This window comes from Camelina sativa, chromosome 14, assembly GCF_030686135.1.
Source record: "Camelina sativa cultivar CO46 ecotype springtype chromosome 14, ASM3068613v1".
Lineage (NCBI taxonomy): Eukaryota > Viridiplantae > Streptophyta > Magnoliopsida > Brassicales > Brassicaceae > Camelina > Camelina sativa.
In genome coordinates, this window is record NC_141893.1 from 25748704 (window position 1) to 25774447 (window position 25744).

Here is a 25744-nt window from a genome sequence, read left to right on the forward strand (position 1 = left end):
GTAAAATTGTAAACCAATGGACGCGAGAAAGCAAAATTTTCATAAGTTGGCATCGTAGAGGCGGGAGAAGACATAAAACGACGTGATGGTTCACAAAAGAACATAAACACAAAGGTTGCAATTGAAAAGTCACATCTTTTGATTTAATCAGTTTTTGACAAAAAACGATAACCTTTAGATCAATAATAAAATTAATCACAACCATTGGATTAGAAATATGACCTAGCAGACCCTCAAAAATGGATTTGCTATTATATATAGATTGTGATAATTTATTCAATTGTTATTTTTAAAATATAGTTGAATTGTCATCAGATTTTTTCAAAATAGAAGAATAAGTTTAGTATTTCAAAATAAATAAATAAAAAGTTTATAAATTTTTGTAAAATTTAATTTACTTTTAATAATTAAATAGATTATGAAATTGAGAATTAAATAGATATTCAGATTTTATTAGTTGATTAAATCTTTTGTTTAAAAAAACTAATAGAAATAAACATTGCTTCATATATTTTAATGATATATTTATGTAAATAATAATGAGAAGTAAGGTTATTTATTAAAAAAAAGTACAAGAAGCTCTGTAAGTGTGACACCGCAACTTTTATGTGAATGTGTTTCTATATTAATATATAGGGGATGTATACCCGCAATTATAAATTAATTGAATATAAATTAATATATGAGTTGTAATGCTCTCAAAATATATGAGCTGTAATTGAAATATAAATAGACATTTATAATTAATTATATTACTATTTTTATAGTTAATATCTATGGATATGGATTGAATACATATAAGCTATTCAAAGCTCTCATAAGGTAATGCAAGATTTTCAAAATGGAGTTACTGAAAATGTATTTATGCAAAAACAATAATTTACTAAAACTACACATATATGATGATGAGGTCCAATGACAGCTTTCTCCTCATTGATTACTATAAATACATAAAGAAATACATGAGAAAAATCAATCTTCTTCTTATTTACATAAACATAGATTACAACCATATCAAAGCATTTCACTAAAAAAAAAATGGGGAGGAGAAAGATTAAGATAGAGCAAGTGCAAGACACAAACACAAAGCAAGTAACCTTCTCGAAACGTAGGGTGGGTTTGTTCAAGAAAGCGAGTGAGCTTGCGACTTTGTGCAACGCCGAGGTTGGTATTGTTGTCTTTTCTCCTGGAAACAAACCTTATACCTTCGGGAAACCGAATTTTGATCTGATTGCAGAACGGTTCAAGAATGAATTCGAAGAATCAAATAGCTTTGAAACATCGGGCTATAGTAGTAGAGGCAGCAGAGCTAGGCAAGATAAGAAGATATGTAAACGCCTCGACTCTATCAACGAAGAAGCTGAAGCTGAGAAGAAACATGGGGAAGATCTTCACAAGTGGCTAGAATCTGCTGAAGAAGAAAGGTTTAATAAGCCCATTGAGGAGTTTACTCTTGAGGAGCTCAAGGAATTTGAAGCTAAGATGAAGAGACTGGGAGATGGCATCCAAATTAACCTTAATAATATGCAGGCTTCGTCTTCTCTCTTGAAGATTAGCATGCAGTTATGCGAGTGACGAATCAAAAATAAAAAGACCGTAAGTACAACTGGAGGACCAAGTTATGATTGATGTTACGTAGGTTCTTGCATTTCTAAACAACAATTGAAAACCAAGTTGTACTTATAGATTCTTTTAGATACAGTTCTTGTGATTCCTAAATTACAACATAATATAAGATTCGTCTTCGACATCAAATGGCATCTGGAAGATTTCGTTACTATTATTAGTGAATCACAAACTCAGCCAATAAGAAGATTATTGAACTGAATAAAAATGTTTGTAACTGAGTTACGCAGCACCGTTCTAACATTCATAACATTAATTAATTCTTAATTACTGGACATAACTAAACGGGTTACAATCATACACACTCTTAATAGTTACCAGATATGAGAATAGTTCTCTTTATGATCACTATCCATGGCTACTTGCAATATCATCAACCTCGAGAAAAGCATTTAGCATTCGTTAAGGCTTTGTTTGTGTACTAGTACTACATAACATATGGTTGTAATCTAAAGCTACACGTCCTGTCAAAATTGGACCAAACCATATAAACTCTTCCATGGTTCGGTTTCACTCCAAACATAATAGATGGTTCAACGTGCTGCTATCAGGTAGTTTGATTTTTAATCTCCAAACACTTTACGAATTTTCAGGTCTGTTTTCGGTCTTTACTAAATAGAGTAACTGCAAACTTTGTTCAATATTCACACATTTTCTACGTTTATAAATGAGAATCAAAGAACAAATTTTAGAATTTTGAAATCGAGATAAAATACAACATTGATCAAACCCTATTTACACTATTTACACGAGCAATACTTGATTAGAAAAGAGTCCAACAGAAAGACAAACCCAAAGATAGTTGGAGTATCATCTCCGCTTTCATCGCATTAGATAGAGACCTCTTATAACTTTCAGAGAGCCCTTAGAACTACCTTGCTGGTCGCATGAACACCCTTAGCAGCTATCTTCAGCGCACCACGAGCTTGGTATAACCTGAATAAAGAAAACGCCAAAGATGCTACTTAGTTAACTCAGATCAAAATGTTAGTGTTTCAACATCTCGAGATCATTAGCAGAAATTAAACATACCCTCCAAAAGCAAGTCCCCAGGTAGACAGTGTGTAGAACATTTTCCCAGCATGCCATATATCCACCACCTTCCCTACCTTGCTCAGAGTTGTTACTTCTTGTACCAGAACTGCAAATATAAGCCAGTCGAGAAGCCACATGAACAAACTAGAAAATTACTGGTAAGATTGGTGACAAATAGAAACCTTAAAATACCGCTAATTCTTCCCACATTTGTGATTACTAACAACTAACGCAGCAAGCACACTCGGGGTTACTAAATACCAATCAAAACACTATATATAACACTGAAAGAGATATTAAGTTGTGTAAAACTTACGCTTCTGAAGCTCTTCAGGTTTGAGATTCTGCAAATGGAAAGTAGCAGCCAAGTAAAAAAATATAAGATTTTTGATGTAGTTAAACATTCCAAAACTGCATACATACTCAAAGGAAACTAAGAAAACGAATACAATACCTTAGCTTTGGGATTAGACATAATGCATTTAGCCAAAAAGTGAGCAACAGCATCAACCACATGCTCTTCATTCACAACAACGTAATGTTCGTTATCGATGGCGCTTTGTTCCTCAACATTACTAGGAACCATATCATCAGTAACCAAAACCCACCAACTTGGCTCTTGATGATCCATCTCTATTAGCACTTCAACACTCTTCACATCATCTTCTGAAAACAAATAAACCCCTTAACACAATTCTAACTTTTCGATCTTTCATCGGAAGATTCGATAAAAATAAAAAAAAACACAAACCTGTTGGTTCCTTGAATGGAAACTGATTTTGAGTTCCATTAGATAAAGCTTGTCTTAGATTCTCTAATCTAGCCAAGAAATCTCTTGAAGTAACCATTGATACAAGTCGAGCATAGAGCTGAATTTAGAAAAATTTCAATCTAATTTGTTAACAAATCCCCAAAAAATTATTCGAATTTGAAATTGAGTATTTTGTTGATATATGCTTACGTCGCTAGGGCAATCGTGAGATGATAACGCAGCAGATTCAGCGAGAGTCTCGAAAAGCTTGAGATTCGCTTCAAGCAAGGTCCTGAGACGACGATTCTCTTGTCGGAGAGCTTTTAATTCACGATCTCGTGGATCGGTGATCGAATCTGTTGACTCGTGATTCTCGTCATGGTTGTGGTGGTGGTGGTGATGGTAGGTTTCCACGGCCGTCCACGCCACGTCCGCTACTTCTAGAACCGTCTTCGTCACTTCGATCGCGTGGTGGCTCGTCATGGTTTTGATCTTCTTCTTCTTCGCCGTCTCTTTTATCGATTTTTTTTTGTATTCGGGATTTGATGATAATCTCTGATTTTGTTTCGGATTTTCAAAGAAACTACTTGTCGTTTGCGTGTTTAAAAACGACAAGCAAGCCTATATAATATTCACATTCAATACTTTAATTTTTTTTATTATATTATTATTATTATTATTTTTTTTTTTTAATTTAAAAGGCCTTTATTAAATTTGTCTACTGAAATTGGGCTGGCCGCCGATTCACATGAAGTTGCAGAAACAAAGGAAATCGGAAAAAACAAGTCATCGCCGGAAAAGAAGCTCTGAAACCTATTGACACCGCCGACGCAGAGAGGTCAGCCATTAAAACCGGCGGAAACGAGAGCCACAACTTTGCGGCGGATAGAAGTACTAAGCGAACGGCGGAAAGCTTCCGACTCCCGGACTCCGCACCTTTTCATCGACCAGCCAACCCGTCACAGCTCTCCCGGTAAAGCAACCTCTCCGACATCACGGCACGTTGCTGACGGCTCCCATTCTCGGCAGGAAACGGCTCCCGTTTATAGCTTCGGCCCGAACCCTTCCTTCCTAGATCTGTCTCTTCTCCGATTTCCGATCCAATCCCCTTCAACCGGTCTGGAGGAAGCAGGTTGAGGAGATGATTGAGGCCGATGGCTCAATCGGAAAGCTCAACCATCCAAGACCCTCCGCGACAGCCAGCCAGATCCAGAAGGATCTGCCGTTAACCTCTCAGACAAATCAGTTAACCCACCATCTTTCCCTTTGACTTCCGCCGTAGACACAGAAACCAACATGGCGGCTGAGCCACGAGAAGCCACCGCCGCTACCTACCGGCGACCCCAAACCGAAGGGAACGTAGCGGAGATCTCCTACCGACACGTTGGACCCATATCTACTTTAAAGGGGAAGAAACCTCACCACTACTGACGGAGAAGGAGACTAGATCGCTTCTGCAACACAAATGCAACCGGAGGAAATGTAGAACAGAGGCCTCCAATGAAAACTATATCTACTTTTTTGTGAACATGAGAAGAGAGAAGAGAGAAAATTTGGGAACGATTGTCCTTTCTAAACCTATTATATTATTATTGGAAAAATCCCATAAAAAACCACCAAAGTGGCAATGACTTCCGTTTAAACCTCCAAACTATTATACTCCCAATTAAAACCATCAAAGTGTTAAATTTGTTTAAACCTCCAAACTATCATACTCCCAATTAAAACCATCAAAGTGTTAAATTTATTAAATTAAATCTTCAAAATGGCAATCGTATTCTCGGGCCCACATTTATCACTGGAACTGTTAACTATTATTTCACTCCGTCAAGTAAACACTAACTCCGTTCATTCTGTTAATTAACATCATTTTTTTCATAATTTAAGATTTTAAACGTGAATAAAAACGTGAAGACATTACAAAGTAAAAAAAAAAAAAAAAATCAAAATTAAACAATTAGATGAAAAAGAAATCATTCCATAAAACATAAATCATGTTCATACAAAATGCTTCTGAGTGATTACAAAAAGACATCAGTGTCAAAAAAATACATAAACCAAACATAAACTCCAGATTTCAAACAAGAGGTTAAGGATCATTTCGAGACCTATCATAAACTCTGTCTCCAAACACTTCAAAAGGTCGATCTGTGAAGGGACTCCAAAATGTTCCAACCCCCCTTGGAATGTTTTCCACTTTCCTTACCTTAAGTGGGCGTCCACGCTTCTTTGGCTTTGGTTTGTTAGAAGAGACTGAAGGCTGAGGTGCACTAGAAGAAGCAGGAAATGTTTCATTAGTAGCTAATGGTTGGGATTCACCAACTGGTTTGGCCTTACTCTTTCTTGGCTTTGGCTGACGCAATGGTGGAAACTGATTCATGAGAAGAAAACATTAAAAAGCAGAACTTGAGGCCTACACTGAATATAAGGAAAAATAGAGACAATACCTCAGATGGTTGTTTGTGTGGTCTACCACGCCTGTTTTTTGGTCCCTCCACAACCGCTGGTTCATTTTTACATCCACTCTTGATATGTCCAGCTTGACCACAACGGCTGCAATGTGGTATCCTACCATGTCTTGTTGATTTTCCATGATTTTTAAGTGATTCAACGGGCTCTTTCTTCCTATCACGTTTCTTTGGCCGACCTCTTGGCTTACGAATGTTTGGAATTGCAATAGGAGGTTTCCCTGTTTTACTCCAGAACTGCTCACCATTGACAGGTTTGATATTTTCCACATATGTGTTCTTGAAGCATGAAGTTTCATAATAGCTAGCCACATATTTCTCTGGATCATCTTGGTTGTCATCTAATACGCATACAACATGTTTGCATGGTATTCCTGTCAATGCAAAACATAAACAACTCCAAAAATAAGCAATCAACATAAACCACAACAAATTTAATATTTAAGGAACCAAAAAACATACATGTAAGATCCCATCTTCGGCATGCACATTGGTGTCTTGCTAAGTCAACTGTATATCCAACATTAAACTCATTTACCTCATAAATATAGGAGCTACTGCGTAATGTGCTGCAATACTTCTTATCAACCCGTGCTTTCTCCAATATTGCCATTGTGATTGGTGTGAGAAAGGAATTACACTTATCTGCTTTTGCCCACCTACGTGAAATCCTAACCATGGCTTGTCTTCTAATATCTTCCAACATGGTAATGACATGCTTACTTCTTGCTATCTTAATTGTTCTATTAAATGCTTCTGAAAGATTGTTGTGCACATCAGCACAATGAGACTCAGGATTAAAGAATGCTCTACACCACTTCTCTGGTTCATAATTTAATAAAGCCTCATAGACAACAAGATCATACGCATACACCAACTTCATCTTCTCCTCATACTCCCCTTGATGGTAGTTGTATGCAACACCCCAAAACAAGTTTGATGATGTCCTTTATATCTGCAGCTGATAAATTGACATTCCTTCTTATCTCCTCTCTGAATAAGCCTGCTATAACACCTTGCTTCAGCATTGAAACTCTGCTAAACTTCCCATGGTTGTGCTTGTAGTGACATAATTTAACCATCCACTTGTTTATTGGAAGCTCAACTGAGCAAAAAAATTTCCATGGACATTTATCCTTGCAACAAACAGCAGCAATCCTGTTTGCTTATGACTTTGCCATTTTAACATCATACTGAGTATTTAATGAGTATCTGAGCAATTGGTCTTTGAACTCTACTTCCTCTTCCCTTCTTTCTGTTGCTTGCTCTTCCGCCAGTTTTCGAGTTGCATTATCTAACTCTGCATTTCTCCTTGAACCTTCCTCAAATACGGACTGAAACCTATCATCATCACGACCATTTCCTGCATCTATAACAACCTCATCCCCATCATCAACCTCAATTTGATTTGCATTCAAACCCTATGACCCATTCTGATTTACAGTCTCTTGTTCTTGAATTTCATCTAAATCATCACCAAATTTCCCCTTTTCATTTTCACCATCACCTGCAGGTGTTTCGTCTTCAGATTCCTCAGGCTCATCATCTTCTTTTGGTGGCTTATCATCTTCATCTGAATTGTCATTGCCATATTCACTTCCTTCTTCTGCTCTTATCTCATCCTCATCAGGTTCATATCCACCATCAACTTCCCATTTACAATCATGTTCAAGATACACATCAACCTCACCGGCTGCTTCTGCAGAAAAACGCAGCTACATCATGTCATCACTAGTCTTATCAAACACATACTTCATCATTTTCGTTTCCTCACTTGCTTCTTTAAACCATACTAAGCTAATAGGTGTCGTAACATCTACAGATTGAATGAATTTTTCAAACTTCAGCCATCGAATCTCAGAAAGTTTCCAGGAAATGCTCTTACAACCCAATTCACAAATATAATTGTAACCATCATCTTCTTTCTTCATCGTTCCACCATAGTGGATTGAGAGTTTTACTAGTTGGTCATCACTGTATTATAAAAAAAAAATCTGAATCAGTCAAAACCCAACTGAGATGCTACAACTAAAAATCAACTTAGATGTTACACTTTGAAGAAACTCAATTGTATAACAAGAAACTTAAATCAAAACTTTGAAGAACTCAGATTGTATAACCTTGAAGAACTCGATCTCATATATATATAAAAAGTTAAAGAACTTGATTTTAAATAAAAACCCAGAAAAACCCAGAAACTGTATCTCTCTTAAAATCGATTTTAAGAACTCAATTTGACATAAAAACCTAGACATTCGTATACCCACTCCTTTGAAATCGAATTTGACATCAAAACCCAAAATAATTTGGAGTTAAAGGAAAGATGAAGGTAAAAAATCTACAACAAAGCAAAATAAAGTAGACTCATAGAAATCATACCTCATCTTTAACTGTCTGTGTATCTGTCACTATTCTTCTTCTTCTTCTTTTTCTGGTTCTTCTTCTTACGTATAAGTCTTTTTGTTTTACTAACCCTAACCCCCAAATCGATTTGATTTTGGGAGTTTTTTTATTTTATTTTGTTTCTGTTTTTATTTTAATTGTTTTGTTAATAGAAAAATATATTAAAATTTACATGTGGGTTATTAAACGACTGGAATTATTATTCATTTGACGGAGTTAACTGTTCTGTTAATAGAATTAACTTTTTCGTTAACGAAGTTAACTGTTCTGGTGATAAATGTGGGCCCACGAATAAAAATGCCATATTGAAGGTTTAATTAATAAATTTAATACTTTTATGGTTTTAGTTGGGAGTATAATAGTTTGGAGGTTTAAACTGGAAGTCATTGCCACCTTCATGGTTTTTTATGGATTTTCCCTATTATTATTAGATGATAAGTATTATATTAATGCATCTACAGTTTTTTTTTGTTTTGGGACAAATTTAATACATCTATAATTATGTTACATGTTACATTTGCTTGGTTCATGTTATATATATAACTTTTTTGTTTATCATTTTATACGCAAATTTTACGTTTTGCAAACATATATAACTCACTTTTAATTTTACATTTTCTTAAAAGCCGTTCTTCATAATAATAAATTTATAGTTTTTCAAAATCGTTGGATGACTAATATAAAATATGAATCCCTATTAGAATATTAGATATAATAGATATTTTTTAATGACGTATCTTGATATTAACGGAACTCTAAACATCAAGATTTTTTTGTCAATAACTTTAATTATTTAGGTTAAATGAGCAAATTTTGAGAAATATTATTTATATATTTGATATAATACAGTTTGGTGCGAAATTTCCGCGCCAAATTATCCGCTTTAAAATTCAGATAACAAGATAAAAAATATATATATATATATATATATATATATATATATCCCTTATCGCTCGGCTGGCCACTTGTCACCCTAATCATACATTTTTTTTGTTCAGACTCACATCTTTATGTAGAGAAGTTAATTATCATCGAAGGTTGGCGGCTCGTTGTTTGGTAGCGAACATAACCATCATGTTTTTAAAAGGTTGTTAGTTTTTTTGTAGGACCCATCCACAAACTTGTCTGCTAAAAAGTTCGATTTTATAATTCCCGCCTATTCGATTCAAACTAATCAGTTAATGATTCAAACACATTTCATTTAATCGTTACTGCAGTTACTCTATTATGAAAATTATTCTTACACAATTAAATTTAACAATATCATCAAATTTTTCAGTTTCCATTCGTGATGATAAAATAGCTATTTGTCTATGAACTAAATAATAACCAAAAACTTAACAAATACCAAAATATATTGTGATTTCTACTACATTTAGTATTTCAGATTTCTACTACTCTGTAAAATGTGTGCCGTTTTGTGAGAAATGGAGACCGACGTTTTGTCGTTTTCAGATAAACAAAGTAAACAACTCCTTGCCGTTTTTTTCTCCAGGGTTTTTAAGGCTTTTTTTTTTTTTTTTTCATCAACGAGGACATCGTTATCGCTCACTTTCGTTTACACTTGGCTTAAGCAGCGAGAAATGTCTGGCGACTCGGCGATTACGGCTATGAGGACGGCGGAGATGAATCAGAATTACGGTAGGAGTAATTCGAAGGACGTTGATGCAACAACAGCGTTCGAGTCGAAGATTCTGGAAGCTATGCGGTCTCGAGTAACCTACCTCAGAAACAAAGCAGAGTAGTCTCTCAATCTCTTCGTCTCTAACCTCTATTCTCTATAGTCGTGAATTCTCTGTGTGCGATTGATTGTGTTCGATTGTTTTTCTAGGCATTGACGATATATACATTTCCTGGTTCGATTAGGGTTCGTATCATCAGATGATATTTGAATGGTAGAATCATTAGCAGTTTTTATTTTATTTTGTAGCTCCTTCACATTCGTGAGTGTTCGGAGAATGCTAGAGGAAGACATGGGATTGGAGAAGTTTGCTCTGGATGATCATAAGATCTTTGTTAAAGTGCATTTGGTTAAGGTGGCCTTTCTCTTCATACTTTGTTATGTAACTATTTGAATTCTCATGTCACATGAGATATATTAATGTTTCTTTCTTGATGGCAGTGCTTAGAAGAACCTGGTAACGATGATGCTTCCGAGAATGCTCAAGAAACTGAGAGGACACTGTCTGAAGAGAACGGGGAAAAGAACGATGTAAGGGACGATACTGGTGTTTATGAGGAAATGGAAGGTTCCGCTGAGAGGGGACTTCTGACTGGAGAGAACAAACCCAATAGGGTGGCTAAAGATATGATGAGTGATATAAGGAGAGTCCTCCGAGAAAGAACTTCGTATATTTTAAGGCTAATGTAGAGTAAGTTTAATGATTGCAATTAAGGAATTACGGTTAAAATGTTTCTTCTTTCATGGCTTAAGAAGATAGAATTTTCTGTTTAGTAATGGCTTTCTTTATTTTTCAGGACAATTACAATGGGTTCACTTCGTCGACTTTTAGAGGAAGATCTTAAATTAGAGAAGCTGTCTCTTGAGCCCTTCAAGAAGTTCATTAACAGCGAATTGGATGAGGTGAGTACTTTAAATTGATTGTGTAATCTCTGGAGTATAGTGGGAGGCAAGTCTTTTGATTTTTTTAATTGGTTAATTAGGTACTAGCAATTCCTGCTGCTCCTAAACGTTGGACTGTGTCTACTGGGAAAGATCTAAGGAAAAATGTGAAGAGCACACAATCTGAGGAGGTAAGTAGTGAAGAAAATTCTTATTCAGATGATGAGACTGAGAGTGAGGGTGATGTGGAGAGCGAGAGTGATACTGAGACTGAGAGTGAGGGTGCTGTAAAGAAGATAATGCCCCGAAAAAGAAGATTATCTAAACCAGAGATGATGGGAAAACGAAAAAGTGAAAATGGCAAACATGTATCTGGGAGAAAGAGGGCAAAACATACAGAAACGGATTCAGAGACTGAGAGTGATGCTGGAGATAGTGAAAAACCTTTTAAGGTATAACATCTTAGTTGTGATTTTTTTATCTCGAATCACATTAATACCTTGTACAGCTTACCCATTTGGTTTCTGTATTTATGTTGTTCAACAGCAGACTAAGGAGACTGCAACTACTGTTTATGGAAAGCGTGTAGAGCATCTTAAATCAGTCATCAAATCTTGTGGGATGAGGTGTCTATCAAACTTTGTACATTCTTAAGAAGTTCGGTGTTTATTCATACTCCAGTCACTTTATTGTTTTTTTTTTTGGCAGAGTTCCTCCTAGCATTTACAGGAAAGCCAAGCAGGTTCCTGAAGAGAAACGTGAGGCTACTCTAATAGAAGAACTTAAGCAGATACTTGCCAAAGAGGGGCTGTCTTCAGATCCTTCAGAGAAAGGTAGTGTGACGCTGGGAATGATTTCTTATGCTTTAAACAAAACGTTTATCTTCCATTTTATTTATTGAGGTCAGTAGTTTTTACGAACTGATTCTTAGTTCAACTGATCTTAACGTGAATAAGCATGCTGACTGATGTTTGTGGTCTGTCGGAAGCTTCGATGAAATAGTTTATAAGTAAACATACTCTAAATAAACTCTCTGGCTTTACTATGACAGAGATCAAAGAAGTTAAAAATAGGAAAACTATATCAAAAGAGCTTGAGGGTCTCGATACAAGCAACATCGTATCAAGTTCAAGGAGAAGATCTACAACAAGTTTTGCACCTCCTCCCAAGCCAAAATTTACAGTGGATAGTGAGAGTGAGACTGAGAGTGATGAATCAGAAGATGCTGAGGGTAGCGAAGAAGAAGAGGAAGGTAATGAAGAAACTGAAGGAAGCCAAAGCGAAGAAGAAGAATCAAACAACGGTGAGAATCTTGACTCTCATCTAAATGACCAACTGATCAAGTTTTAAAACTGATGATCCGTGGCTTTTTTTTTTGCAGAGGATGATGGTGGAGAAGAAAGCGAATGATTTAACGATTATCTCGACTCAGTGTCTTACAGCAAGGAATCTTTAATCAACTGTAACTTGGGGTTTGTTTGTATCTGTGAATGACATTTTGTTCCTTTAGCCTTTAACCATTTTTATGACTCTGTGAAATGGATTTTTGGAGACGAATTGGATAGAAAGGATAAATAAAGATTAAGATGAATATTATTAAGCAGGTAATATGTCAAACTTTTAGTTACAGTGATAAGTGATAACTAAGTGGGTGGGAATCGTATACCGGATCACTGAATGATCTTTATACCCATTCCACGATGTAATCAAATACGAAAAAGAAGAGAGTTGATTGATAGTGATAACACATTGAATTAGGATGCTAAATGCATCTCGTATCAATTGGGTTTGTTCTTTTCGGATCAATCGAAAAGAAACTAGATATTGTTGGCGGTAGCATCAACTGACAACTCCTGGGTCTCTGAAAGAATGCTCCTGACTTGGTTTGCAAGATCTGTGACATGTTTATCTTTAAACCCTGATTGGTACCAAAGAACACAAAACAAGGGTTGGTACTTTATAATCAGAAACTGAATATTTCTGAGTGATCTGAAGAAGTTCTTTTTACCGAGTTGAGAGAGAGCCTTTTCGAGGTTGAAGAGATAGTCTCTGTTTGGCCCTGAGGGTCCTTCAGCTTTAACTATCTGTCTGCAACAAAAACAAGAAACAAATATCAAATGCAATCTTCGTTTTATAATAACAGGAAGGACCTTATAACAAAACCACCTACTTGGCAATATCTTCAAGAGGAGCTGGTCCTAAGTAGTTGTTGTTGCTCTTCTTGTCAGGGGAAGCTATGTATCTGAGCAAAATAAAGAAGATACGTTGTTACTTGTTTATATACATACCGACGTGATATAATCGTATGCGTTTCTTACACCATTACTCCTGTTACAGCCGGTTCTGAATTAGATTCCTGCAACAAGTACGCTTAATTGTCACACCCCAAAAGAAGACCAGAAGACCATTTTATGAAGTTAGAAGCACTCACTGTGAAGAAATCAAGATACTCTTTCTGATCATACTGCTTCTCCCTCACTTCCAAATGCTGACAAAGAATCCAAAAGATCACAAACGAAACATGAAATGAAACACACACAAATGTTTTTGTCATAATTCCAACAAAAGAAAAGAGAATCAAATCCACTTACTGTTAAAGCATCTCTTTTATCTTCCTCTTTGGTTATCTTATAAGCAACTCCCCACTGTGTAATCAAAAATCATAAGCTAAAAAAAAAAACAACTAATGAGAGAATTGGATTTGATGTTATAAAGATCATAAGACTTACACAGACTTCTCCATCAGCAGCTTCTAATGTCACTGTTCTTCCCGGGAAATCCGGAGTTCCTCTATGATCAGTACTACCTAAATTGCTTATTAACATTACTAATTACTATAACTAATTAAGATTATAATCAAGATTGTCTGATAAAGATATGTTATAGATAAAGAGAGAGACCTTGGTGAAAGACACGGCGATAGCCTTTGATGAAACCAGGGAGGCTTTCGTCGAAAGGGAAACCCGTTTTCCAGATAAGAGATCCGTACCCGAATACCCACATCGCCATTTTTACCGGTGAGACTGAGAAAAATGAGGTTCGATCGGATTGGAGAAGGAAGAGAGACTAAAGTGATCCAATTACAACATGTTTCACATTGTGTAACTTACTGTAACAGGTTTTAGAACACACCCCCTCTATTTTCTTTAATATCCAAATTCGACCCTGATCTCTAGAATTTATATGATTTGACCATACAAATTAGGCGTTATGACTTCGGCTTATTGGGGTCAAACGTTCAAGTTTTTTTTTTTTTTTTTTTTTTTTTTTATGTATCAAGGTAAAATTATATTCAACAAAAAAAAATGACAAGTTTGTTTATCGACTATATTCGGTTTGGTGTCGCATATTTACAATCTGTACGAATATATGGTTGGATTTGGTTTGGTTTGTTTATCGATTTTAGAGGGATTTCAGTATAATTTTGTTTTGGAAATTTCGATTCAGGGTATTTAGTTGCAAGCCTACTACAAATGGTGCGAGAAAGAGAGATAGTGAGATCCAGTAGGAGAAGACAAAGACAAGTGACACCATTAGTAGAACATGTTTCCAATTTAACAAGTTTACATCACAAAAAAACAAATCTCTTTATTTAATATATAACATCCAAATTTAGACCCTAAATTCTTGGATTAATCAGATTTGACTACTTTTGTTATTATTATTTTTTTTAGGCGCAATTTTACCAAATGATTCATTCATCATTTGCTTTTGGAAATTTCAAAATACACTGAAAGTAGAAAACAGAAAAACATGCATATGTAAAAAAGATACTAAAAGTTAAGCAATTAGGAAATGTAAAACAAAAGCACAAAAACAACCAGAAAGATAATCAAAATTTCCAACCTCCAAATGCATGGAGATGTGATCTTTGTCTTCGTATCTTTCTTCTCTCTTCTGGTGTTTATTGGATCAGGTTCTGGTAACCACCACACCATTAGCTGGTACTCCCGACACATCGTGACCGTTGGTTTGTTTGACTACGCTAGTGATCGGTAGCTCTTGGTCCTTGGTTACGACTTTCACGTCTAATGGATTCACTTCGTCTTTACTCTTTCCCCATACCACACTGTATAGTCCAAGAACTATAAAAACTGCCCCAATGATACTGCATAATAATATTACAATAACAACGTTAAAAACGTTAGAAATGACTTAATATAATTTTGAAATAGAAAAGGATTTGATTAAATGTGACTTTTATTACCTTCCGAGATGGATTTTCTCAGCCAGAACCAAGGCACCGAGGAAGGCAGTGATGATCATACACATAGGACTAAACGACGTTGTAAACACCGGGCCACGTTGTTTAATCACAATACTTTGTATGTAATACGCTATCCCCGAACAAACCACTCCCTAAAAATGTACAAAACATAATAAGTTTTAATTAGTTGACAAGTTTAATTAGTGTTATGAAGTTGATTAATAGATGATTAACTTACAGAGTAAACCGCGGCAAGTGTCCCCGAATCCATACCAATCTTCCAAGCGCTCATGTCACGCACCATTATAAGCGAAACAATTGCGTTTAGGATCGTCCCCATCCCACATATCAATGTTACAAGTGATAGCTCAGCTGGGTAAACTTTCAATGTGTATGACTGCAAAATAAAAACATAATGTTAAATTTTATTTATCCATATTATTTAATTTCGAAATCCAGATATTCGGTACTAATTGTTTATTTATAAATAAATCCTAAAATATTGATTAAATTACCTGTAAAATGAAGAAGGCAGCCCAAGTAGAGATACTGCCCATGATGGCTAAGGTTCCAAGGACCCAGTGTTGGCCCGTAGCAGTGGTGTTGGCGCCACCGTGGAAGGAACTATGTGCGGCTTTCACGATCTCGATGGCCGGACCTTTGTACAACGTCATAATCATCGCTCCTCCAACCGTGATCACCGTTCCCACCACTTTTGCAACGCTGTGAATCTTCCTAAAGTTAACCGTCTCAAGCCTGATTAACATAGACAATAGTGTTAATTAGATCACTTCCACTAAATAGCTAGTTCATTAATAGTAACGTATCCTAAAGTAATGTATAAGCAAAACTATGATTCGGTAATAAAGTAAATTACAAGAAAGTCTTAAATGAATGAAAGTACCTGAAAATGAGGGCGAGAATGAAGGTGACGGCGGGAAGTGCATTGGTAAAGGCAGAAGTGTACGATGCTGACGTGTTTTTCAATCCTATGTAGTACAAGTTCTGGTCCATAAGGGGCCTGAATCATTCATACATAAAAAACCAATGTTTACTTAATTATTATTTTGGTTTATTAAAATATATATATAGCCTTTTTCACATCATCTTTTTGTTATGCATAATAAGTAGATGCTTTTTCCAAAGATCAAAAAGGAAAACGTGTACGTAGGATAAGTAGTAAGCACACATTCACATTAAAGATGTTTGTTGTGGCCTTGTGGGTGATGATCTCATTCCCAATCAATGATCATGATATATATAGTTACCAATTTCATCTTTTTTTTTCCCCTGCAAATCCATTGTATCTAAGTAAATACTTTCTAAAACAATTATAATTTACTTGTTAATAAATATTTCAAACAATAAAAGATCTATCACGTACGTCCAACTCTAGATGATTTTTTGGTATATGCAATATGCTTTTGATGGTGATAGTATAATTTTTATAAACTTCAACAATCTTTGGATTTATCTGTAATTACGTTGTTACTAGCTAAACAAAAAAAAAGTCATATTTTAAAAGTCTAGTTTTTTATTTTTATTTTTTGGGTACGATGTGTTATTATTTCATCTTCCTAAGTAACGTACCCGAATGCTCGCAAAAGAAGAAAAAAAAAAGTAACGTACCAAAAAATTAACATGATAAAGTAACGTACTTGAACTCGTGAATTTGCATCACAACTATAAAAAGTAAGTTTGGATTTTTGCAAAAAAGTTGTATGAACCGAACTTTCTAATTGCAAAGAAGAAAAAAGAGGAAGATGGTTTTCTAATGAAAGAGACTTACTCTAGTATTCCAAGAGCAAGAAGCCTCCAGAACATTGCTAGTGTCATCTTTGGCCTGATCTTCCTGCAACACACACATTTGTTAAATTAATTATTCATCCATGCGTATATACATATATTTATATATGTGATTGTAATGGTACCTCTCGAAAATGAGAGCAAAGGGAGCCATGACAACCGTAGCGACGACATGACGGTATGTAGCAAGAACCCAATGGTCCATGCCATGCTTGAACGAGACCATGGTGATGATGTACATGCCTGCATACCCAAACTGTAGTGATATGATCGCCAAAATCGGCTTCAAATTCTCCATACTCCCACCTTTCATCTTTATCACTTAATGGATGATCTCTTACTACTAACTTAATCTAGAAATTTATATCTCTAGTTATATAACACTACTATTGCTATGTTTATGTGTGTATATATAACTCTCTCCCACTCTCTCTCTCTTTATATTGATGAGAGTTGTTTGGTGAGTGAATGAGATAAGCTCTATTTGTTTGAGGCAGGCAAAACCTAATGGGAGATGACTCCTTTTTATAGTCGATCAAAAGTTAGATTAAAAAGATACACTCATTATTTTGTTCACTCAATAATACGTCTACGTATCTTTTGGAATATTTTAATGACCTAGTGTTTAGACTTTAGAGATATGAATTAAGTAACCGAAACAAAATATGTTTTGACATATTTATTTACTTTTACATATACATGTCAGCATATCGTTTATATAAGAATTCATTTTGGAATTTGTTTTAACTTTTTTTTTTTTTCTTTTGTCGACTTCAAAGTAGAGAAATTGCAAATCATGTATACACATACATGTTGTGATTCTTTTATTTTTCAATGCGTAACACGTGTGTGCATCATATTAAAGTTGGTATATCACATAGTTTTTGTATGATATCAAGTAGTAGGTGGTAAGATGATTGTGTGTGCATACACATATAGCTTTTTACAATATAGTACACAAATATATTTGTAACTCTCTCTCGATATTTCTATATATCTATTACTTTAATGCTTCTTTCATAAACAAGTTTACTTCTCCTTCTTTTTTTTTTTTTTTTTTTTTGTTATGTATATATGTATTTTTGTAGACAACCTTTGGTGTCGATTCGTAGCCATTGGTGTTGGCCACGAAAACTATACGGACACACTCGTGCATATCACATTTCTTCCAGTGAAAAAGGACGAAATGACAAAAAAACCATTACCAAAAAGGGTCGAAATGGAGATAAAAAAAATTCGTAATTCTACGTAAAGAAAAACTCGTATATTTCGATGGTGTTAATTCGCATAACATAACATTACGTATGACCGACCACACAAAAGTAAGATGCGTAAGGCAGGTGCTAAGCTTGCTATGTACTAAGATTAATTTTCATAATCCTAATTTATACGTAACACACTCCAATCACTCTCCTATATGTTTCCTTGAAATTAAATCAGTTAATAGGTACAACAACAATCACAGTTATCTAGCTCCACACAAAGGTAAGATGCATGTAAGTCAAATCCCTAAACCAATTAGGACTTTGATATGTACTATAATTAGTTGTCCTAATCTGAATAGATTGAATATCAAATCTTTGTGCGTATTAATGTTTGTCTACCCGCATGTCCAATTCGTAAACATTGAATACTTTCCACAATAAATTAAAATAGACACAAACCCCTATACATGATTGTTAAATACAAATAGATTCCCTTAATTATTCATTAAAGACAAAACACCAACCCCTATACATGATTGTTAAATACAAGTATACGACCATGCAACTATCTCTTGCGAACTAGGTAGGATCCTCAATTTCTGGTCGAGTGAAATAATATATAAGGAAAATATTGAATATATATGTATGTATATAATTATTCATACAAAAAAAATTGATGTAAGTATCTCACTATCTAGCTAACGTAAATTTACAAGATTTAGATGTCATTAAACAAGTACCATGCATATGTATAGTCAAGTTTCAAATTTAGTTACAGCCTACACTCTTCTTATATATAAATGTTATAAAGAGGGAGAAAGAAGAGAGATGAGAAGAGTTAAACTCAAGTGGGATCTATTGCTAAACAATAATGCAATGCCCATTTAAATATATGGGAGTATGTTTTGTTGTTATTTTCCCCCTTTTTATTTTGTTTAATAAGAAGTGGGGTTTTGACGCATTGACCACCAAATGCTTTGTAGTCTTAGTGCTCCTCCGTGACGCATTTAATTTCCTTTTCATTCTCATGACTTTGGTTTGTTATTCCAACTTTTATTTCCCGAAAATCACTTTCAAACCATTTAAATTAAGAATGGATATGATTTGGAAAAAAAGAAACAAAAAAAATATTCCTCTTATATTTTGGAGAAAACGTGTGTATATGAGATACGAAAACTGTCTCTAGAAGTCTAGCTAATTGCAAAATTATATAATTTTCTTAGATTTTTTCAGAGTTAGATATTATTCATTTGGCAGCTATAGTTCTTGTTTTTTTTATATTGATTTTCTTTCTTTTAGGTTAAGCAAAAGACAAAATGGAAGAGATCGTTCGGTGGTGGTGCGAGGAGTGGATTCCATACTGTCTATGATAAAGGAGTTTAATCATTGTTTCGTTGGACGATTTGTTTATTATTTTATTTTGTTTCAGTCACTTTTTTGTTGGTTTAAGTTTTAGTCACTTAATTATTGATAGATATTAGATATGAATACGACGATTAATATTCACAAGATTTGCAGATATGCTCCCTTCTATTTTCATAATTTTTTTTATTTATCGGAAAAAGAATATGTAGTCTTGTGGTTTCCGTTACTACTCTCACTTTGTCACTATCCGAATTCAAACCAGTATAATGTATGTTGTCATTTCAAAAAATTGATCGAAATTCCACATTTAATTATTAGATTTATGGCATCAATTCTACAAGAAAAACGAATAGGTAAAAAAAAAGTGTATATTTACATATATGCTTATATATATACTATATAAACTAAAAATCTCGCTAGTTATGACTATTTTTTTTATAAATAACATGCATTTTATGGGGTTTATGGGATAGTGATGCGATACTAACACAATATTAAACTACGTACATGTACTACTAGTTAAGAACCTGGTGAGCGTTTTTGTATGCGGGTTTGTATACATAAACAATTTTGATTAATGGAAAAGAAAACAAGCACCAGGATTGATAAGAAAGTTATGTAAACTCTCTGTCGGTACCAGAGGCTTCTCTTAAGAGTGATGTGATTCTCTCACATAGGAAAAGACAACGCGACTCCTATGTTGTCGTCTAAAAGGTTCAGTGGAGTTATCGTCACTATGAACTAGCTATATCGGTCGTTGAAGCCATCCCAATAGAGAAAAGCACATTTTAGTCTTTCGGATATTTATAATTTACGGTTTGATCATTTTGGTTTAAGTATAATTAACAGTAAACAACGGTTAAGCCATGTCAAGAAACTCAACAATACAAACTTATAAAAATAAAACCATATTATAATTGTGACATATATATACACTAAGGGAACACGATCTGATGATAAAGAGATTCAGCTTCGATATGTCTTATTTCAGATACATGTGACCTGAGGATACGATACGATGGTTTGCTATATTGTAAGATGTGATCTTTCACATATTCTTTTTTTTTTTTTTTTTTTTTTTTTTGTCTCAGCAATTATTCTTATTCTTATTCTTATGTAGTTATGTTTTTCTTATGTGTAAGATGTGATTGTTTTTTTTGTTTGTTTGTTTTGTTCTCTTAATGTCAACTCATTTCTTTTTTTTTCTGAATAAAGAAACAACTTTCATAAAATATACGTATTAATTAACAAGTTGTGATGAAAGTGGAAATCTTGGTGTTTGGTTCTTTATTAATTCCATATTATACGAATCAAAAGCTAATACAATACAGTTACTTTACAGGAGTGAATGGGAATACTAGACAACGTACGAGTACATAGAATGACATGTTATAATATCATACTTCAATAACGTATAAAATTCATATGGTTTATTATAGCTAAAATGAATATAACATTAATATTTTGACGTTTGTAATGCTTCTTTTAAGATTCATAATTGTTTCATGACGTGATATGTTGGGATTAACATTTTCACTCAATGATACTATTGAACTTTTTATAGTATCTAATACACTCTATTTTTTTTTTTTTGACAATAACTAATACACTCTTTTATTTGATGACACCAGTATTCAAAAAATATTTAGGTATTTCAAAACAAAATAATTAGATACATTCCCTCAAAAAAAAAAGTTTAGAGGGGCAAGAGAGAATTTGTGTAGAAGTAGAAGGTGAGTGGGGTAATTAAGAGAAGTTAGAGAAGGTGGTGCTCTCGAATTAGGATTCCAACAGAGGTAAGTGGGATGCCCAAATCTGGGAACCATCTTGTTTCATTCTTTCTTTTCTACTTTTTCATTAAATCAAACACTGTTCTTTGTTTTATCTTTTCTTAACTACGTTAGTGAAACTTTATTGTTTTCTTCAGTTGATTTTTTGTCAGTCTTTATTCATATGATGTTGGCTTATCAATATACGTGTCCGGAGATGTGTTATTATTCTTGATGAAATTTTCGATTTTTTCCAAGAATTGGTAATCCCTTTTTCTAATGATCTTTAGCTTTCACAGAGTTATGTGATCAAATCTTTATTACTTCGAATATATATATAAGGCATGCAAGGGGTAAGAATGTATGGATTCAAGATCCAGTTTGATGATTGCTTATCACGAATTTACAATAATCCAGTTCAAAATCTTCGTTACAGATAGAAAGAACAAAATCAATTGTGACAAAGACATTTTTATTTGATTATAAGTGAATATCGAATACAAGGAGATATCAGAATAACACTTATTATAGTGACACTATGATCACCTCTCGTTTCTATTCATTCTTCATCAAATGATCCCTGTATGTCTCACAATGATGCATATGCATTTAGTTAGAGAGCTTGATTATAACTTGTTTTAATCTTGTTAGAGACTTAGAGTAACCCACTCAAGGAGAAAAAAGAGTCTAGATACCTTAAATATAGTTTTATATATAAAAGAGAAACCTCAACTAAAAGATATTTAACTTTCAAATATGTTCTTAAATCTCAAGTATTGTAGCCAAAAAGTAATATTTAAATACGATTTAACGTAAACATTAGTCCTTCCTTGCCTCTTTTATCTTAAATTAACATCCATCTTTCGAATAGAGATCCACAACATATAATACGCCTCAATTGTTTCAGACGTAGGGTTTTTTTTTTGTTTTTCCTTTTTTTCGGCATTATTCACATGTGGTTGTATTTTTTAAAGGTTTTTCAACCTTTCAAAAAATATTTACAAAATGCAAATGCTCACATAGAATTAAAAACTTTAGGTTTAGCATTTACACTTATTTTTTAAGAATAACCTTGGCTAAGATTTTAAGAGTTGCAAGTTCGTTTGATAAAGAAATAATGTACTAGATATAAGCGAAGCCAAAGTGCGCACACAAAAAAAAAAGCGTGGTTTTAATGTTTTGTTTAGTATCCTTTGTTTGGTGTGGTGAACACATACAGAACCAAGAAACCGAACGATTAAGTAAAGCAGGATAATTATAGATCTTAAGTTTAATAAACAATTGTGAGACAAGGATATGATTTGGTCTAAATAAATATAGCAAAAAAATGAGAAAGTGAATGGTGACGCAAGTTTCAATTATGGGAGAGAGTGGATAGATGGATGCCTACTTGCATGAGTGTAATCCTTGAGCGATCAACACATATATTTGAAATGTGAGAGTGGAGTTCCATGTGGTTGATCCCATCTTCTTCTCTTTTCTTTGTTACACTTGAGGCTTCATACTCACCAACATTATTAGCCGAACATCTTCACTTTTTTTACTTTAAATATGGGGTCCGAGGAAAACCAAAATTTTTCTTGTATTGTTATCATGTTCTTAAAGACAATCATGAATTCATGACATATATATGTTACATATACGATAATGTTTTTACACATGTTTTTAATTTGTTATTTTATTGAAACTATGGTATATTAAAATTAACTGAACCATCAAAGAACAAACAATCAAGACAAACAAATAAAATAATGAAGCTAATCAGCTACAGATAGCAAACTAAAAATAACCCCAAACTTGGTTTGGTTGGGCCGGATTTGAGTTACACAAAAGCCTAAACTCTTTTATCTAACTGCTGTTCTGTTGTTCGTTGTCTTACTTCATCCTCATCTAGGGTTTCTACTGCGTCGCTTCTCTCAACTGTGGATTGACAGCTAAAGGTGAATCAATTAGTTACAACAATATTTGTACATAATAGCTGTTGATGGAACATACCTTACAAGTGAAATGACCGAACGCTCTCCGCTGCGTTTATGTTTCTTAACGAACCATTATTGCTTGAGTGTAAATAAGTACTATGTAACCAATGGTTAGTCAAAAAATATTGGTGTACTTGATTCTTCAAGAACCATTGAGCTAACAAGACTTCCGTAGAGGAGAGTGGTGGGATAATAAACGGTCTTTGGAACGAGTATGAACTCAGATCTAATATAAGAATAAAGAATTTCTGCTCTTGATGAATCATTTGAGGATCTTTCCAAGACAAAGAATTGCTGGAAAGGTCTAAGGTCATCAACATTGGTAGTTTCCATACCCATTGCGGCACTCTTGACCTTTGATGTTGTTGTTTGAGAGGTCTACGTCAGAAATCTGTTGTATGATTCTTATACACTTTGAAAACTCTGTGATACCACATTCTGACAAGTAAAAGTACAACCGATATAAGTGTGATGGTATAGATTAGAAACTGAACCCACCGTTGAAGTTGGGACGTGTTCCCCCGATAGATCCAATCTAGATAAGTGCTAGCGATGTCAGAGTATATATGATACTTAAATCGAATAGTGTTGGGGGAAAATTGGAAATATATGGAAGTTGATTTGTTTTAATAATTTATCTTTACATAGAAAAAAATTCTCATCGGTTTTCTATAATTTTGAAAAGCTAAGTTAGATTTGTTTGTGATACTTTTAAGACAAACTGTTTGTCTTTTCTTTTCAAAGGATTTTTCAAGATAAAAAATGTTGTGATGTCTCAAGTTCGAGCCACTATAACGTCCAATTTTTGTTCCTTTTATTATTCTGCTATAAATTACGGTAATATTAAAAAAGATATTATACATTAGTTTAATGTTTTCTATTATTTTTTTTTTGTTTTTTTTGAAAAAAAAAACAAAAAATGTAAACTGTAATATAAATCTTCATATTATATTAGATTATACCAAATTTTAAGCTGGATTTTTAACGTATATTATTCGATTGCATGTCCTATAATTATGGTGTTAATTGGTATAAAATTCTATCATATAAATATGAGATTTATCAAATAACAAACAAACTTGGTTACCAAGTATTAAAAAAATATATGATATTTTGACATATTTAAAATATATATTACGGAAGGAATAAATTTACTATATTACTCAAAGTATAAATTAATAAATTTTATTTTATTTAAAATATACTAAAATAATACTACTTACCCTTACTTACTAGATTGATACTTACTAAATTTAAAATATATTATTTCATAATTAATTACTCTACTAAATTTCAGAAATCATAATCTTGCAGTTTTTTATAGTTCTCGAAAATTTAAATTAAATCGTTTTTTTTTAATTTGGTAACAAACTTTTTTAAAAATCAAGGAAAATTTAAAATTAATACTAATATATTTCTTTTTATTATCAATCTCACTTTTTCATCAAATTCAAATTTTTGAATTCGATTTTTGTTTTGTACTAATCTGATAATCAAATTTTTTTGAATATAGACTAATAATTAATATAGAAATCTGATCTTTATCAAATCCAAATTATTAACTTTAATAATATATAATTTATTATATTCAAAGATTTCTTCACAAATTTAGCAATACATAAAATAGAAATTAAATGTATTTGAATCAATAATAAATGTTACCACCATTAGCGGCTATATTAACGAAACCATTTCTTAAAATTTGTTGTCAAAATCCAAAATCTCTGCATAAAAAAGGAAGGAACAAAACAATTTTATCATAAATGTTGCGCATCTTCAGCGGCTATCAACTAATAAATCCCTTAAAAATAGTTACCAAAATCGCATAGAAACTAATTTGGAAAATACATAATTTATTCATTACATGGTCTAAATATTTTAAACAAGGCAAATAAAAAAAATCACAATACTTTCTATAATTAAGTTTTATTCTATTGTATATTCTTTACTTATACTGTACCTATAAATTCAAAATTAAAACATAACTTTCTACCAAGGACTGAAATTCTTTAATTATAAGATTTTTTAAATATACTCTTAATATAATCGGAATTATACTAATGTTTATGCACATAATTTCATATCAGAAAATGTAAATTAAATTCTGATTAAAAGTCCAATCTATTTATGATAATGCGATTAGAAGTAGTGGACATGAGACATAAATGAGTTATTCGTATAATAGAAAACATTTGACTTTAACGATTTTCAAAAGAAGGTTGACTATATGACATACATAAAACTATCTTGAGAAATGTATTTTGAGAATTTTGGGTATTTTTAAAAATATTTTAAGAGTTTTTGAGAATTATAATTTCTACTAACTATATAAATTAAACATTGCAATGGAGAATACATGTATTTTGTGTAAATTTCTTAGCCAAAATTTATTAATGACATTATTATATTGGTAATTATTTAAAAGAGAATGGTTAAAGTACATAAAATTTCTAACCGGATGGATCGAGACGAGACGAGATGGGATGGGACTAGACGAGATTTAACACCCCTTAACAAAATTACTTTAACATTTTCAACAAACACAAGCTGTGTTTGATTATTATTGA

At 33.3% G+C, this 25744-nt stretch overlaps 4 protein-coding genes and 3 pseudogenes across 9 annotated transcripts in view; 2 read left to right on the forward strand and 5 right to left on the reverse strand.

The window, feature by feature from the left end:
* The first annotated feature begins 980 nt into the window (after positions 1 to 980).
* On the forward strand, positions 981 to 1755 carry LOC104743883 (agamous-like MADS-box protein AGL29 pseudogene; annotated as a pseudogene). The gene has a single exon (XR_015580981.1). The product of XR_015580981.1 is annotated as an agamous-like MADS-box protein AGL29 pseudogene (transcript).
* Positions 1756 to 2247: 492 nt separating this feature from the next.
* On the reverse strand, positions 2248 to 4384 carry LOC104742179 (uncharacterized). Of its 2 annotated transcripts, none has more exons than XM_010463147.2 (6): positions 3623 to 4384; positions 3413 to 3530; positions 3116 to 3327; positions 2978 to 3005; positions 2659 to 2767; positions 2248 to 2562 (listed from the first exon to the last, which is right to left on the reverse strand). In XM_010463147.2, exons 1-6 carry the CDS (start codon positions 3893 to 3895, stop codon positions 2481 to 2483), a joined length of 822 nt encoding a protein of 273 aa, XP_010461449.2. In that variant the 5' UTR covers positions 3896 to 4384; the 3' UTR covers positions 2248 to 2480. The 2 variants fall into 2 exon arrangements, with proteins under 2 accessions (XP_010461449.2, XP_010461450.2); XM_010463148.3 differs by having other exon boundaries at positions 3116 to 3324; positions 3623 to 4005.
* Positions 4385 to 5374: 990 nt separating this feature from the next.
* LOC147928614 (uncharacterized) lies at positions 5375 to 6763 on the reverse strand. The gene is made up of 3 exons (XM_087486215.1): positions 6439 to 6763; positions 5860 to 6254; positions 5375 to 5783 (listed from the first exon to the last, which is right to left on the reverse strand). Exons 1-3 carry the CDS (start codon positions 6761 to 6763, stop codon positions 5502 to 5504), a joined length of 1002 nt encoding a protein of 333 aa, XP_087342341.1. The 3' UTR covers positions 5375 to 5501.
* A 104-nt stretch (positions 6764 to 6867) lies between these two features.
* On the reverse strand, positions 6868 to 8391 carry LOC104742180 (uncharacterized; annotated as a pseudogene). Its single transcript, XR_760471.3, has 2 exons — positions 8260 to 8391; positions 6868 to 7854 (listed from the first exon to the last, which is right to left on the reverse strand). The product of XR_760471.3 is annotated as an uncharacterized LOC104742180 (transcript).
* Positions 8392 to 9817: 1426 nt separating this feature from the next.
* LOC104742182 (uncharacterized) lies at positions 9818 to 12449 on the forward strand (annotated as a pseudogene). The gene is made up of 9 exons (XR_015579153.1): positions 9818 to 10024; positions 10214 to 10319; positions 10406 to 10655; positions 10762 to 10867; positions 10948 to 11298; positions 11393 to 11472; positions 11555 to 11679; positions 11898 to 12149; positions 12228 to 12449. The product of XR_015579153.1 is annotated as an uncharacterized LOC104742182 (transcript).
* LOC109124741 (gamma-glutamylcyclotransferase 2-3) lies at positions 12422 to 14291 on the reverse strand. Its single transcript, XM_010480755.3, has 8 exons — positions 13747 to 14291; positions 13576 to 13652; positions 13438 to 13491; positions 13278 to 13334; positions 13165 to 13202; positions 13017 to 13088; positions 12855 to 12934; positions 12422 to 12764 (listed from the first exon to the last, which is right to left on the reverse strand). The coding sequence occupies exons 1-8, from the start codon at positions 13853 to 13855 to the stop codon at positions 12664 to 12666; spliced, it is 588 nt and encodes a 195-aa protein (XP_010479057.2). The 5' UTR covers positions 13856 to 14291; the 3' UTR covers positions 12422 to 12663.
* A 235-nt stretch (positions 14292 to 14526) lies between these two features.
* LOC104742183 (WAT1-related protein At1g44800) overlaps positions 14527 to 25744 on the reverse strand; it is a 66750-nt gene continuing 55532 nt past the window's right edge. The window contains exons 2-8 of one of the 2 annotated variants that reach the window (XM_087482931.1): positions 16985 to 17380; positions 16843 to 16905; positions 15958 to 16074; positions 15569 to 15809; positions 15292 to 15450; positions 15054 to 15205; positions 14527 to 14954 (exon numbers count right to left, since the gene is read on the reverse strand). In XM_087482931.1, the coding sequence (XP_087339057.1) occupies positions 14759 to 14954; positions 15054 to 15205; positions 15292 to 15450; positions 15569 to 15809; positions 15958 to 16074; positions 16843 to 16905; positions 16985 to 17172 (1116 nt within the window). In that variant the 5' untranslated portion in view covers positions 17173 to 17380 and the 3' untranslated portion in view covers positions 14527 to 14758. Of the gene's footprint in view, positions 14955 to 15053; positions 15206 to 15291; positions 15451 to 15568; positions 15810 to 15957; positions 16075 to 16842; positions 16906 to 16984; positions 18591 to 25744 lie in introns of those variants that run through there. The other variant, XM_010463150.3, reaches the window with a different exon arrangement.